This window comes from Blennius ocellaris, assembly GCF_963422515.1.
Source record: "Blennius ocellaris genome assembly, chromosome: 11".
In the NCBI taxonomy this organism is placed as follows: domain Eukaryota; kingdom Metazoa; phylum Chordata; class Actinopteri; order Blenniiformes; family Blenniidae; genus Blennius; species Blennius ocellaris.
Window position 1 is genome coordinate 28,141,230 of NC_137660.1, and position 16,230 is coordinate 28,157,459.

At 45.4% G+C, this 16,230-nt stretch overlaps 1 protein-coding gene across 1 annotated transcript in view; it reads left to right on the top strand.

Moving 5' to 3' along the window:
* Window positions 1-221: 221 nt before the first annotated feature.
* The window catches only part of LOC308136458 (uncharacterized protein), a gene marked incomplete at its 5' end in the record, with an annotated part of 22,989 nt that continues 6,980 nt past the window's right edge, over window positions 222-16,230 (top strand). The window contains 6 exon segments of the mRNA XM_080504797.1: window positions 222-299; window positions 1,995-2,141; window positions 2,143-2,145; window positions 6,570-6,608; window positions 14,839-14,945; window positions 15,781-15,788. Of these exon segments, the coding sequence (XP_080360923.1) occupies window positions 222-299; window positions 1,995-2,141; window positions 2,143-2,145; window positions 6,570-6,608; window positions 14,839-14,945; window positions 15,781-15,788 (382 nt within the window).

Genomic DNA, 16,230 nt, shown 5'->3' on the forward strand with positions numbered 1-16,230 from the left:
TGATGAGTCATCGCAGCAGCAATCACAGTTTCACTACTTCTCAGAAGTAACTGGCAGCAGTAATCGAGTACACGCGTTCAAAGCCACAACACCGACCGCCGACGTCGGGATGCGGCTCCGCTGCAGTTTGTTGTTATTTGTGACTTCCGAGGTCAGGCGCGGCGAGCGCCACGCGTGATGTAATGATGTGTTGCCATGGCGATTGCAGGTTGCTGTCCAGGATGGCGGGGATGAAGGAGCAGCAGTTTACGGAGGAGAAGCCCCTGCTGCTGGAGCAGAGAGCAGCCGACTCAGACATGGTCAGTCCTCCACGTTGTCTCCTGCCACCACCCCCACCCCCACCTCCACCTCCACCTCCACCTCCACCCACCCCACCCACCACCCCCCCCCTACCCCCACCCCGCGTCCCTCTGTCCCCTCGGTGTCTTCTCAGGACTAGGTCCTCCACAACCTCTTGGACATTATATATATATACACCTTATATTTTTGGGCGTGTTCGCGAGGGAACGAACGAAAACTCTGGATAGCAACGGCGTGAGATGATGAGCGGGAGAGACGGAGAGAGAGAGAGGGGGGGAGGGGGGGGGGATGGGTGGGGGGTGGGGGGGGGGGGGGTGGAGAGGCGAAAACAGCTAAATGTGTCGTGGGCGGTTACGTAAACGCCACTTATTCCCACTGCGCTCGTTCACCAAACCAGCGACGGGTTCGAGGCCGAGGACCGTTTTCAAAAAGATTAGAACAGAAACTACTAGATTCTAACTAAAAGGGTTGAATCTGTTGTGAGTTGGGATTATTTTCATGTCTTGTGTTGAACAGCTGCAGGAGAGAGAGGAAAATAAACTGCTCGAACAAAAGATGCTCTATAATCTGATGTTGGAGGAGGAAGATGCTCTATAATCTGGTATTAGAGGAGGAAGATGCTCTGTAATCTGGTGTTAGAGGAGGAAGATGCTCTATAATCTGATGTTAGAGGAGGACGATGCTCTATAATCTGGTGTTAGAGGAGGAAGATGCTCTGTAATCTGATGTTAGAGGAGGAAGATGCTCTATAAATCCGGTGTTAGAGGAGGAAGATGCTCTATAATCTGATGTTAGAGGAGGAAGATGCTCTGTAATCTGATGTTAGAGGAGGAAGATGCTCTGTAATCTGATGTTAGAGGAGGAAGATGCTCTGTAATCTGATGTTGGAGGAGGACGATGCTCTATAATCTGGTGTTAGAGGAGGAAGATGCTCTATAATCTGGTGTTAGAGGAGGAAGATGCTCTGTAATCTGATGTTAGAGGAGGAAGATGCTCTGTAATCTGGTGTTAGAGGAGGAAGATGCTCTATAATCTGGTGTTAGAGGAGGAAGATGCTCTCTAAACAACAACAACAGAAGTAACACAGACTTTTTACTGGACAGGCGATGAAGCTGGACTGTCATTACGGTGACTGTCAAAATAAAAGCACCAAGTCCCAGCAGACTGAACTGGGAGTCGTGACACGTTGATCTCATTGTCTCTACTGAGCATGTGTAGAACTGCTAGTTACTGCGGCCATCGTTTCCATGGAGACAGGCTCTTTCAGTGACTCCGCCCACCGTCGTCTTCTAAACGTCACCCCGAGTTTTGCGATTTCACTTGAAAACGTTGTTTTTGGTAAACAAAGGCCTAAACCTAGAGCAGCGTCGGTAGAAAAAAACGATCCCGAAGCAACTCGGTGCTGTGATTTCAGGTCAAATTAGCAAAAAAGACCGCGTCAGCGTGAGACGAGCCTGAAAGCTGGAAGCTCCGCCTCCAGTTCTACTTTTAGAAATCGTCGTTCAGAGCTTTACAAATTAAAACGCGTGCTAGATATTCCCTGGACTTCCGTCGGGATGAGAAAATTGTTTTGTTGTTGTTTTTGTTTTGTTGTTTTTTTCCTGTGAATGATGTGCCCCCCCCCCCCCCCCCCCCCCCCCTCCGGTTGTTTCCCAGTAACCGCCTTGTTGTGCTTGTCGTTTCGCTCACAGCAGCAGGATAAAGGAGAGGAGGCGCCAGGGGCCCGCCCCGCCGCGCCCCCTAACCACCCCCCTCCTCCCCCCAGCCGCCCCCCTCACCGCTGGCATGTCATCGCGCGGCACTGGCTCCGCCAGACCCGCCGTCGGACCAGCGGGGGTCCTCCCGGTAACTACCAGAACAAGCAGAAACACGCGACCGCCAGAACACAGAGCCAAACACAGCACACGGTTAGAAGAACCCCCACCACCACCCCTCCACCACCTCCCCCCCCCCCAACTCCACCCAGGCTCCACGGAGAGAACCCCACCACCACGAGGAGACGCCATCCGCCGGCTCAGTTCTACGTCTGAAAAAAAAACAGAATGCGGAGAACCATCGAGTTCTTCTGCGTCTTGACGTTAATTAAAAGCTACTGACGGTATTTAGGCTGCAAAGTAAAATCAAAGCGAATAATTTGGCTTTAGCGTCGGAAATGTTTGTATAAAAGGCGTCAGTGTTGATGATTTGGCGTCTTGATCAGTCGTTCAGACAACACGACCTCGTTACTGGCGTAGATGTACAACACTGTCCCACGGCCTGTCGACGTGGCGTGCCTACAGCGCCGCCATCTTGGAGAGGTCACCCGCTCATGCTAAACATAAAGATCTATATATATATATAGAAAAAAATTGATATAATAAATGTAGTATTTATTTATTATAATTTTATTATTTATTACTTTATTATCGTAATAAATTTAAAATGACTTAATAATAATATTATAATAATATAATATATATATATAATTTTATATTATATATATTATATATATTATATTATTATAATATTATTATTAAGTCATTTTAAATTTATTACGATAATAAAGTAATAAATAATAATAATACAATTATAATAAATAAATACTACATTTATTGTGATAATTTACATTTTATCTTTAATATTCTATTCAAAATTGTTTTTTTTTATTCGTAACCAAAAGAAATTAGACGTCTTTCACATATATAAAGTTGCAGCGACAGGACGGAGACGGTTCTTCAGGATCGTGTTTCATTAATCCTTCAGGACTGACGAGAGGAAAAAAAAGAAAAAGTGTTTGATCGGAGCTCAGACCGACTGCTCTTCCTCATCCTCATCATCCTCATCAGGAGCTTATAGAAAGAGAAGAGTGCCACCTGCTGGTCCGACCACCGCACTGTCGTCTCTGCCCCCCCCCCCCCCCCCCCACCGTGAACAGCCACACCAGCTGAAGCTGCCCAGCCCCGAATGAAGAGTAATCAGAGTACTTTTCACTCCACTTTGCCGTTCCCACCCCCCCCCCTCTTTTTAAATATAAATTTTGCGCATTTAAAATTCTCAAAGTTAATAATTCATCTTAATAAAAAGGAATTTCTTGACAATAGCAAACACGAGCCTCCATTAGAAATTGCATCATAGAAATTGGCTTTATGTTGAAAGTTCAAATGAAAAATGGACCGTTTGTTGTTGGTTTGTTTGTTTGTTTGTTTGTTGTTTGACATTCGCCGTGGGAACGTTGCACCGGGCAGCTTCAGGTTCTGTGTCCGGTCTGAGACGTCTCTTTCTTCTTCTTCTTCTTCTTCTTCTTCTTCTTCTTCTTCTTCTTCTTCTTCTTCTTCTTCTTCTTCTTCTTCTTCTTCTTCTTCTTCTTCTCTTCTTCTTCTTCTTCTTCTTCTTCTTCTTCTTCTTCTTCTTCTTCTTCCTCTTCTTCTTCTTCTTCTTCTTCTTCCTCTTCCTCTTCCTCCTCCATCTCCTCCTCCTCCTGCTCCTCCTCCTACTCCTGCTCCTCTTCCTCCTCCTACTCCTGCTCCTCTTCCTCCTCCTCCTCCTCCTCCTGCTCCTCCTCCTCCTCCTCTCCGACCGGACTCCGCCGTCCCTCTCACACCCTCCGCTCTCCTCCGTCTTTCTCTCTGTTTCCTTCCAGAAGCGTCGACCAGAAAACCTCCGACAGAAACGACGCCGTGTCTTTTTTTTTTTTTTTCCAACGTTTCTCCGCGGTTCCAGACGTTCCAGAGGTTCCTGGTCTGAGTGGACCTGAAGGCCTCAGACCAGGAACTCAAGTCAATCACCCCCATTTTAATCCTTCACTGCTTTGATTTGTTTCTCTAATTCATCTCATCAGATCGTTTCTTAAAGGGAGAGTTCACCTTTTTTACTCAACAAAACATCATTTGGCTCTTTAGGTTCTAATGAAACTTTCAGAATATCAATCAAATGTGTTTTATAGGGTTTAAATTATCGTGACGTTAATATTTGCTTTCCTAACTTGACTTGTTTTAATCTTTTTTGTGGAACAGAGATTTGAGATTAAGCTTGTTTTCATGCGATCGTTAATCAAATTAAATAAATAAAAGTAAAACGTCGTTGATTAAAACAAGTGTCAGGAAACAACAGAAGTGTGAACTCCTCCTTTAGGTTCTGTAAACTCTGAGCCCCTCCGTCCTGCCAGAGGACACATCATCCACACTTGAGTTCTAGAGAGTTCTAGGTAATTCTAGAGAGTTCTCGGGAGTTCCAGTGAGTTCTAGAGCGTTCCAGTGAGTTCTAGAGAGTTCCAGTGAGTTCTAGAGAGTTCCAGAGAGTTCTAGAGTGTTCCAGGGAGTTCTAGAGAGTTCCAGAGAGTTCTAGAGAGTTCCAGGGAGTTCAAGTGAGTTCTAGAGAGTTCTAGAGTTCCAGGGAGTTCTAGAGAGTTCCAGTGAGTTCCAGAGAGTTCTAGTGAGTTCCAGAGAGTTCCAGCGAGTTCCAGTGAGTTCTAGAGAGTTCTAGAGTTCCAGTGAGTTCCAGAGAGTTCCAGCGAGTTCCACTGAGTTCTAGAGAGTTCTTGAGTTCCAGTGAGTTCCAGCGAGTTCCACTGAGTTCTAGAGAGTTCTTGAGTTCCAGAGAGTTCCAGTGAGTTCTAGAGAGTTCTAGAGTTCCAGAGAGTTCCAGCGAGTTCCAGAGAGTTCCAGTGAGTTCTAGAGAGTCCAGAGCTGCAGAGCTTCAAGCGGCTGATTTCAGTCCCTCCAGAACCAGCCGGTCTGGATTCTCAGGTTTAGCTGACATGAGCTGGCGTAAACTTTCTCAGGGCTCCGACAGAGTCAGACTTACCTCAGATAGTCACACTTATCTTCAGAATCCAGACTACCCTAAATTAGCCACACTTATCTTCAGAAGTCAGACTTATCTTAAGAATCCAGACTAACCTAAATTACTCAGACTTATCTCAGAAAGTCAGACTTATCTTAAGAGGTCAGACTTATCTTAAGAGGTCAGTCTTATCTCAGAAAGTCAGACTTATCTTAAGAGGTCAGTCTATCTCAGAAAGTCACTTATCTTAAGAATCCAGACGAACCTAAATTACTCAGACTTATCTCAGAAAGTCAGACTTATCTTAAGAGGTCAGTCTTACCTCAGGGAGCTGAAGTTAACTCAGGAGTCAGACTAAGCCTAACCTCTTAGGCCAAACCATAGGACGTGTCTCTGCAGACCGCTGACTCATGATTTCCACGTAGATGCTGCTGAGTCATGCCGGCGTGACGGAGGATCTGGCTCAGACTCTCCCTGTCGTCATTTAAACTCCGTCTCCTCTCACGTGTTTCTGCTGAGTCGTCTTCAGCTCCTCACATGAGCAACGGCCACGTTGTTAAATCCACATTGGGCTCAAACTGAACCGATACGTGAAACTTTCCAATAAGTGGTAGACTTTTTAAAAAAACAAAAACATTTTTTTAAAGGGGTATTCCATCAAATTCACACACGTTCACATTAGGCCGAAAATTAAGCACAACGAGAACTCGTCTGGAAAATGTAATTCCACTGATCACCACTAGAGGGGGCAAGTGAACCGTGTAAACCAACACAGTCGTTTGATTCACAGCACATCAGGAAAACAACAACACACAACAAGCTGGAAACGTCACATACAACATTTATTACACTGTTATTGACTCTATTACAACATTTGTAATAGAGTCACTACTTCTACTGGAGAAAGAAGGAAAGAAGGAAGGCTGGATGAATGGATGGTGAGATAGATAGATAGATAGATAGATAGATAGATAGATAGATAGATAGATAGATAGATAGGTAGATAGATAGATAGATAGATAGATAGATAGATAGATAGATAGATAGATAGATAGATAGATAGATAGATAGATAGGAGGATAATAAAAAGAAAATGATGGAATATCCCTTTAAAAAGGTCCAAAATGATCAAAGCGCCACTGACAGTGGTCGTTGAGGTTCGGAGGCCTTGTGAGGAGCCGAGGCTCCTCCTGGTCGGTGGTCTGGACCCCGAGGCTCCTCCTGGTCGGTGGTCTGGACCCCGAGGCTCCTCCTGGTCGGTGGTCTGGACCCCGAGGCTCCTCCTGGTCGGTGGTCTGGACCCCGAGGCTCCTCCTGGTCGGTGGTCTGGACCCCGAGGCTCCTCCTGGTCGGTGGTCTGGACCCCGAGGCTTCGGCGGGTGTTGCTCTTCTGGCGGCGTCACGCCGGATGACGTTCCCTCCGTCAGTGTGTGAGCTTCTCAGTTCATGCTGCTGCTGTTTGTCCTCCTCTAACTGTTCTGTCTCTCCGTCTCCTCCTCTCTCTGCAGGAGAGCTGTGAACAGCTGATGCCGGCCGGCGACTGGAAGGTATGAAGGGATGAAAGAGAGAGAGAGAGAGAGAGCTGGAGGGACTGGTTTTTTTTGTTTTGGGTTTTTTTTTTTTTTTTTTGATTTTTTCAGCCTGTATGAGTCATATTTGATTTCCAGAACACGTTTCTTGTTACTTTTGAGGGAAAAAAAAGTTTATTTTAAATTGACTATTCATCCTATTAGAAACCAGGTTTTTTTTTAAATGTATAATATTCCTATGTATTGTCCATATATAGGAACAAATAGTGCCAATCACATGGTGACATCTTTCACTATAAGAATGTCTCATGCCGTAGAGTGGGAGGGGCTCGTCGAGTGGGAGGGGCTTAAAGATGGCCGCCGTCTCCCGGTGACGCCCGTACTCTCACGTGGCCACTTTTTTCAGTAACGAGTAATCTGATGTGGAATTATCGCCAAACCAGATTAAAGTTACTTATCACTTATCCTTCCTCCAAACACACACACACACACACACACACACACACACACACACACACACACACACGCAGTCAGTGCAAGCTCACCTGACCCCGCCCCCTTCTCCGCTCTCGGCCAATCACAGGCCAACTCCCTCTGAACACAGGTAAACTCAAAAGAATCCGAATCCACACGACGTCATCCTTAAACCTTAACGTTTGCCCCCTGAGTGAAAAGATGTGTTGGCAGGAAGCCCCGCCCCCTTTTTTAATAAAAAAATAAAAAAAAAAAAGCTGAAGAATTGGATAATAAAACCAGCAGTCAGATATAAACACAACAAAGAATCTACATTGTCGTTTTTATTTCGAGATCATGAAGGGACGTCGTCGGCAGCTGCAGAAAGCAACTAAAAAGTTACTTGTAATCTAACTCATTTACTTTTAAAAACAAGTAATCCGTAAAGTAACAAAGCTACTTTTTGAATGAAAAACAAACCACAGCGCCGACTAGTGGCCCGGCATGCCAACCGCGTCGTTCCCAGCCCGTCCGCCATCGCCGTGGATAAACAAACGTCGTTTTCAAAATGTTTCCGCTGTGAACGTGAAACGTTTCTGAGTAAAAAAATGACAAAAAAAAACGATGCTTTTTTTTCACTTGAAACGTTGCCGTGGGAACGAGGCCGGCGGTTGTAGCCGCGCATGAGGTGGCGAGCGCACAGAGCGTCTACACAATGGAGTCGGTACAGCATGCTATGTTTGCTAGCCGCGCGGCACGGCGAGCGAGGACGGAGCGATTTGCTAGACTTTGAACGCTGAGTTCGGCGGCCATCTTGGTTCACAATGGAGGCTAGGCCCGTCGCCGCCCCGTCGCCACCCCGCAAACCTTTCGAAAAGTTTCACGAGGCATTACCGCATGAGTTTGACGAGTTTCTTCACACGTGCGTTTATTTTAGTCGCGTTCGGAGTGTCAGCCGCTTCCCATGGAAACACCTCGTCTTCACACCCCATGATTCTCACAGCTGCACACGAGGTGCAGAGGCGCCGCCGCCGCCCCCTCCCCCCTCAGCACCATCCTCCACTTTTAAACAAAAACTCTCAAGTGCGTCGCGTTCAAATCCAGATGTCTTGTGAAGCCTGTTTGCGTGACGGAGAAAGAGAGAGAGAGAGAGTCACACTGCTTCGCTTATTTTTAAAAATAAAAACAGAAACCTTGTCGGAGACGTCTGACTTCATTATCCCGCATGAAGGCGAAGCTCCGTCGCAGCCGCGCGGCTTCACGCGGCGCGGCTTCACGCGGCGCTAGCCGGGGAGGTCGCCGAGGTCGTTAAGCGGCTCGCTAACGACAGGAGGAGGAGTCGCGTCACGTCGCCGGGAGAATCTGAGGGAAATGAAAAGGCCTCGTCTTTTAAAGGAATAATGTCTTTAATGTACCGCTTTTCACTGCAAAGGTCCAGAAAGTCACTTTGTTTGAAGAATCTGGTGTAAAAAAAATAAACGAGGAGAAGTCTGGTCTAGTTTAAAGAATCTGGTCGAGTTTAGAGAGTCTGGCTGAAACAGTCTGTTTAAATAGTCTTGTTTCAAGAGTCTAGTCTCGTTTAAAGACTGTGAGTCTGGTGTAATGAACCTAGTTATTTTAAAGACTCTTGCTTAAAGAGTCTGGGTCCAGTTTAAAGAATCTGGTTTAAAGAGTCTGGGTTTAGTTTAAAGAATCTGGTTTAAAGAGTCTGGTTTAAAGAGTCTGGTTTAAAAGAATCTGGTTTAAAGAATCTGGTTTAAAGAGTCTGGTCTAGTTTAAAGAATCTGGTTTAAAGAGTCTGGTTTAAAGGGTCTGGGTCTAGTTCAAAGAATCTAGTTTAAAGAGTCTGGGTCTGGTTTAAAGAGTCTGGGTCTGGTTTAAAGAATCTAGTTTAAAGAGTCTGGTTTAAAGAGTCTGAGTCTAGTTTAAAGAATCTGGTTTAAAGAGTCTGGTTTAAAGAGTCTTTGTCTGGTTTTAAAGAGTCTGGGTCTGTTTAAAGAATCTAGTTTAAAGAGTCTGGTTTAAAGAGTCTGAGTCTAGTTTAAAGAATCTAGATTAAAGCGTCTGGGTCTAGTTTAAGTAATCTAGTTCAAAGAGTCTGGGTCTAGTTTAAAGAGTCTAGATTAAAGAGTCTGGGTCTAGTTTAAGTAATCTAGTTCAAAGAGTCTGGGTCTAGTTTAAAGAGGCTAGATTAAAGAGTCTGAGTCTAGTTTAAAGAGTCTAGATTAAAGAGTCTGAGTCTAGTTTAAGTAATCTAGTTTAAAGAGTCTGGGTCTCGTTTAGCTAAACGAAGCTTCCTGGATGAGGTGAAGAGGAAGAATAGAAAGTTTTACTTTGCTCAAACGTAGTGAAGCGGAGCTGTGAGGGGATCAGTGTGTCTCAGAGTGTCCACTGTCCACTGTCCACTGTGCAGTGTCCAGTGTCCAGCGAGCAGCAGAGGACAGCCCCAGAGCAGAGGAGGACATGAAGAGCAAAACGAGTTCACATTGTGTGTTTAGAGCCGCTGCAGCGTCAGCAGGCAGTTAATCTGACAGTCAGAGGAAGAGTGGCGTGAAGTCTGTACACACCTCTGTCAACAGGAAGAAGAGGGGATGGTGGAGAGAAAAGAGGGGGACAGAGAGAGAGAGAGAGAGAGAGAGAGAGAGAGATGGGGGAGGGCAGGACAAAAGGCCCAGAGTCGGCAGTCAGCAAGATGTACGACCGAACTCCATCACAGCCGTGAGGAAAGACACGTACACACTTCACTCCACTCCAGCCTCACTCTGTACTTCCCCCAGAGCTGGAGCATCTTCCTACTGATGTCTAGATTATAGAGCATCTTCCTACTGATGTCTAGATTATAGAGCATCTTCCTTCTGATATCTAGATTATAGAGCATCTTCCTACTGATGTCTAGATTATAGAGCATCTTCCTACTGATGTCTAGATTATAGAGCATCTTCCTTCTGATATCTAGATTATAGAGCATCTTCCTACTGATGTCTAGATTATAGAGCATCTTCCTGCTGATGTCTAGATTATAGAGCATCTTCCTACTGATGTCTAGATTATAGAGCATCTTCCTACTGATGTCTAGATTATAGAGCATCTTCCTACTGATGTCTAGATTATAGAGCATCTTCCTACTGATGTCTAGATTATAGAGCATCTTCCTTCTGATATCTAGATTATAGAGCATCTTCCTTCTGATATCTAGATTATAGAGCATCTTCCTACTGATGTCTGGATTATAGAGCATCTTCCTACTGATGTCTGGATTATAGAGTATCTTCCTTCTGATATCTAGATTATAGAGCATCTTCCTTCTGATATCTAGATTATAGAGCATCTTCCTACTGATGTCTAGATTATAGAGCATATTCCTACTGATGTCTAGATTATAGAGCATTGTCCTTCTGATATCTAGATTATAGAGCATCTTCCTACTGATATCTAGATTATAGAGCATCTCCTACTGATATCTAGATTATAGAGCATCTTCCTACTGATGTCTAGATTATAGAGCATCTTCCTACTGATGTCTAGATTATAGAGCATCTTCCTACTGATATCTGGATTATAGAGTATCTTCCTTCTGATATCTAGATTATAGAGCATCTTCCTTCTGATATCTAGATTATAGAGCATCTTCCTTCTGATATCTAGATTATAGAGCATCTTCCTTCTGATGTCTAGATTATAGAGCATCTTCTTACTGATGTCTAGATTATAGAGTATCTTCCTTCTGATGTCTAGATTATAGAGCATCTTCCTTCTGATGTCTAGATTATAGAGCATCTTCCTTCTGATATCGAGATTATAGAGCATCCTCCTACTATCATACAGATTATAGAGCATCTTCCTACTGATATCGATATTATAGAGCATCTCCCTTCTAACATCTAGATTATAGAGCATCTTCCTTCTGATATCTAGATTATAGAGCATCTTCCTATTGATATCTAGATTATAGAGCATCTTCCTATTGATATCTAGATTATAGAGCTTCAGCCTTCTAACATCTAGATTATAGAGCTTCAGCCTTCTAACATCTAGATTATAGAGCATCTTCCTTCTGATATCTAGATTATAGAGCATATTTCAGTAACTGATACAGATAATTATCTTCTGTCTTCCATTCTGCAAAATGTACAGCAACACGATAGTCAATATTGGTTTCACAGAATACTTTTGTATTTACCTTTTGTATGTATATTATATATATATGTGTGTGTGTGTGTGTGTGTGTGTGTGTGTGTGTGTGTGTGTGTGTGTGTGTGTGTGTGTGTGTGTGTGTGTGTGTGTGTGTGTGTGTGTGTGTGTGTGTGTGTGTGTGTGTGTGTGTGTGTGTGTGTGTGGTTATTTCAGCCTTTTATTGGGAAACAAAGAGAGAAATCAGAGAAATTCTCTGCTTCCTGATTCACAGTCGAGTCCGACGCAAACAAAAACAAATATTTTGCTGAAAATCAGGAACAGCAGATGTTTGTGCCAAAAGCCTAAAAAAAATAACGAGGTCGCTGATAAGAAGATGAGAGAGAGGGAGGAAGGGAGGGAGGGGGAGGGAGGGAGAGAGAGAGAGGGAGGGAGAGGGGGAGAGAGAGAGAGAGAGCAAACCGACCAATGGCGTGCAGGAACTCGGCGCTCTGAGCCAATCACCTCCTCTAGTCTCCACCCTTTTTGTACGTTGGATGCCTTTGGACTGGGTGGGGGGGGAGTGTGTGTGTGTGTGTGTGTGTGTTGTGTGTTGAGGTGTGGAGGGGGGGGGGGGGGGGGGGGCAGCTTTAAGAGAGCGTCCGCTCGACAGACAAAGACTCTGCAGCAGTTTCAGCTCCGACTCCTCCTGCAGCCTCACCAGGACCGAGTCCCTTCACACAGGAGAGGCCTGGCTCTTCCTCCTCCTCCTCCTCTTCCCTCTTCCTTCTTCTTCTTCTTCTTCTTCTCCTCCTCCTCCCTCCACTTCCTCCTCCTCTCCTCCGGGTTTCTCAGATTGATCCATCATGCCCGAGTGCTGGGACGGGGTGAGTCTCCTCCTTTTCGCCTTTTTCCTTGCGGCCGTCGCAGGACGTGAACCTCAGAGGCGTCGGCGTTGCCATGGCGACGCCGCCGCCGCATCTCCACCGCGGAGCGGAAAGTGCAGAGTCAGTGCGGGCGGACAGGTGGTCGCCCCTCCGCCGGTGGCCCACTGACACACATCCCGCTAATCCCGCCCCTTTGCTGCAGTGGGGAAGCAAAAAAAAAAAAAAAAAAAAAACATGGAGTCACGTCTCCTCCTCGCGTCCTCCGCTCTGCGGTAGCGGCGTCCTCCTCCTCCTCCTCCTCCCTCTTCCTCCTCCTCCTCCTCTGGGCCGCCCGTCTGAAGGTCAAGGGGGGGTGAGAGTCCGTGCAGAGTCCAGCTCACTGTTATTTCGCAATAATCTAAAAAAAAAAACTAAAACTAATAATAATATGAGATTCACGCTCAATTTCAGGCTCTTCGACGTCTCTCGGGGATTTTCAGAGTAAGTGGTGGAAAATAGTCACCATTTGAAGGTGTTCAGTCCCGAAACGTGCGCGTCTCAGTGATTGGCTGCAGCTTGTTTACATGGTCTTCATTCATAAAGTGGATTTTTTTTTTGTTTTTCACTGCGTCATCAGTCTGCTTCATCGGCTCACTCTCACTCCGCTCGCTCGCTCACTCACTCACTCTCTCACTCTCACTCGCTCGCTCGCTCACTCACTCACTCACTCTCTCACTCACTCTCTCACTCTCACTCACTCTCTGTGAATTTCTCTTGGAGATCATTAAAGTATTTATTATCTATCTATCTATCACTCACTCTCTCACTCACTCACTCTCTCCCTCACTCTCTCCCTCCCTCCCTCACTCACTCACTCTCTCCCTCACTCACTCACTCTCTCACTCACTCACTCTCTCACTCACTCACTCTCTCCCTCACCTCTCTCCTCCCTCCCTCACTCACTCACTCTCTCCCTCACTCACTCATTCACTCATTCTCTCCCTCACTCACTCGCTCACTCTCTCCCTCCCTCCTCACTCCCTCACTCACTCTCTCCCTCACTCTCTCACTCACTCACTCTCTCACTCACTCACTCTTCTCCCTCACTCTCTCCCTCCCTCCCTCACTCACTCACTCTCTCCCTCACTCACTCATTCACTCACTCTCTCCCTCACTCACTCACTCGCTCACTCTCTCCCTCCCTCCCTCCCTCACTCCTCACTCCCTCACTCACTCTCTCCCTCACTCACTCACTCACTCACTCTCTCCCTCTCTCCCTCACTCACTCACTCACTCACTCACTCTCTCCCTCACTCCCTACCCTCCCTCACTCACTCACTCACTCACTTCAGAGAGTGAACGTGTGCTCTCAGGACACTTTGACAGAGGGAAAACAACAAACAACAAATAAAGTCATTAGTATGATGTGATTGTATATCAGGATGTGATGTTGGTATTTTTAGACGCTTTGAGGTCCTTCAGTGACACTTTGCGGTGAGAATGAGTGAAGGTGTGAGAGGATGAGGTTGGACCTGCGTGTGCAGGATGTAAACAGAGTGTCAAGTGTGTGTGTGTGTGTGGTGTGTGTCACACCACACACACACACACACACCTCCATTTTTGAGTGTGTCTGGCTGTGGATGCAGACAAAATGTGGGTCAGTGCTTCACTCCTCTGTTTTCCTGCTGCAGCTTTTATTTATTTATTATTTCTAGAAAACACAACAGAACTTTTGTGTAATCTGCTCAGCGCCGCTGTCGATTCTTTCTCTTCCGTCTCTCTAAGTCGACGCCGTAACCATGAGTGTGACGGCCGCTCCTCCCCGACTTCAATAACAAAACTGCACAAACACGCATCGTTGCATTATCTGCCGCAGTCATTCATTTTTCTGAAGGAATAACCAGCAACTCGTCTTGGTTACTGCAGTTGGTACCAGTTTGATTTGCTCTTCTTATCATTTCTGTCATTCAAGTTCAGAAATTCATTCTTGAATATACAGAAAATATGGAAAAAACAGTGTGAGATTATGAATAAGACCGTCAAAGTGCTGTTAAAAACATTCGGATTAACACAAATTAGCATCAACCCATACACTGCAGGACTAAATTTAATTAATTGAACTTTATAATGATAATAATAAAATAACATGAGTTAAATTATTTAAAAAAATAAATAAATACTACTACCTACTGGCGAAATTACATATTGTATTTCAAATGTTTCTTATTATTATTTATTTTGCGCACAAAATCCAAATTTGACAACCTAAACACACTCAGAAACTCACCAAATGTGTCAGGCTCGTCAAGATTGTGGCATTTTAATTTAATTGAATTAAACTTTAAACTAAATTACATTAATCAAAATATAAAAGGAAGAAAACAAGAGTTACCGAGGTGGATCGACTGCTCGGGAAGAGATGGACAGCACATTTAAATACAACTAAAACACATTTAAAGACATTAAGTGCACGTTTAAGGACACTTAAGGACATTTAAAACACATATAAATACATCAAAAACACAATCAAATACATTTAAAGACATTCAATCTTTTTGTTGAGACATTTTTTGTTTTTTTTTTTAACTGTAGCAGCTTTCTGTGTTCACACAGTGGACACCTAGTGGTCACAGATGGTACAACAGCTGTATTTAAAACATTCCTTTATCGTCATTTTTTTTCCATTTTAGCTCTTTTGAGGGATCATTTAGGTTTCATGTTGGAGTTGGAGTTGATTAAAACGAGTCCATCAGGCTGAGGATTTAATTGATGAATCGTGTTGTTGTTGTTTTTGTTTGTTTGTTTGTTTGGTCTGTCAGGAACACGATGTGGAGACCCCCTACGGGATGCTCCACGTCATCATCCGAGGCGCCCCTAAAGGAAACAAGCCGGCCATCCTCACCTACCACGACGTGGGTCTGGAACCGTGAGTACACACACACACACACCACCACACGGACCCATGAAGTCAGTGTGTTCCTCTGCTGATGTTTCTTCACCCCTCAGAGGTGATAATTGGCCTCCATGTCACATAACGGCTTCCCGCCTTCACTTTTGCACCAACACACACACACACACACACACACACACACACACACACACACACACACACACACACACACACACACACACACACAAGACGCAGGAAGTCTGAAGTGTTTGACACTGTGAGTTGTGGAAATTAAAGCGAACTTAACATTTTGTTGTGTTCATTGTTTCTCCAATCGGCGGACTCACTTCTGGTATCAACACTCAAACAAACCGCCGGTGAAAAAAAACAAACCATGTGACCCCGCTGTGTGTGCATGTAGCGCCGTGTTTCCTTCGCCTGATTAGCTCGTTCGCTCTACATATCGCCCGTAATCGCGTTGTTGAAATTTTACTGACCAGAACTATTGCGGGGAGTCCGACCAGTGCGTTTGTTTGAATAAAATCACGTCGCATCAGTGACATCTGGTGGCGAAGCGGCGTATTGCAGCGAGCCGCCGAGCCCTTCGAGGAGCCCAGAGCGCAAACGATGACGACGGTCTGAGGAAGGCTAGAAGAGACACACAAAACCTGTGGGGAAAAAAATGTACGTCGACGTTCATGAACCTTGGAATAATGCGATGGAGCTCTCCATACCGGTGCTCCGTGTGACGCCATACGGCCTCGTATGGCGGCGGCCGTGAGACTCGTGAAGGAAGCGATAACGTTTTGATCTTTTAAAAAAAAAAAGACGTGATCCCTTTAAAGCTTTGTAACTGTGGGGCTTTGTGCAGATTTCAGTGTAAGGCAGGAGAGAAGCTGCAGCAGCTTAGAAAATCTTTAAAAAACAACAACAACAACAACAACAACATGACAAGGCTGTAGAATAACAAAGGAGCTTGTAGTAATTGTGAGTTACTGGCGGTCGCTGCTCCTCAGGATAAATCCAGGTATGATGGTGGCGCGTGAGGGTGGAGGAACATTTGACCTTCACGGTGCCCAAAGTCAGAGCCTGCTGACACGTGTCGATCCAGGCCGAGTGTGAGTGGGGGGAGTGGGGGGGGGGGGGGGGGGGGGGGGATGGGGGGTGAAGTCAGAAATAGAAACGAGGAGTGAAATGAAATGAATGCATGAGAGGCGTCGATGAAATGTAGGTCAGAAAAACATCCTCATGCTGCAGAGGGGTGGGGTGGTGGAGAGGGGGGGGGGCTCCACTCCGCTGACTCTGCACAGATCCTCTGTCG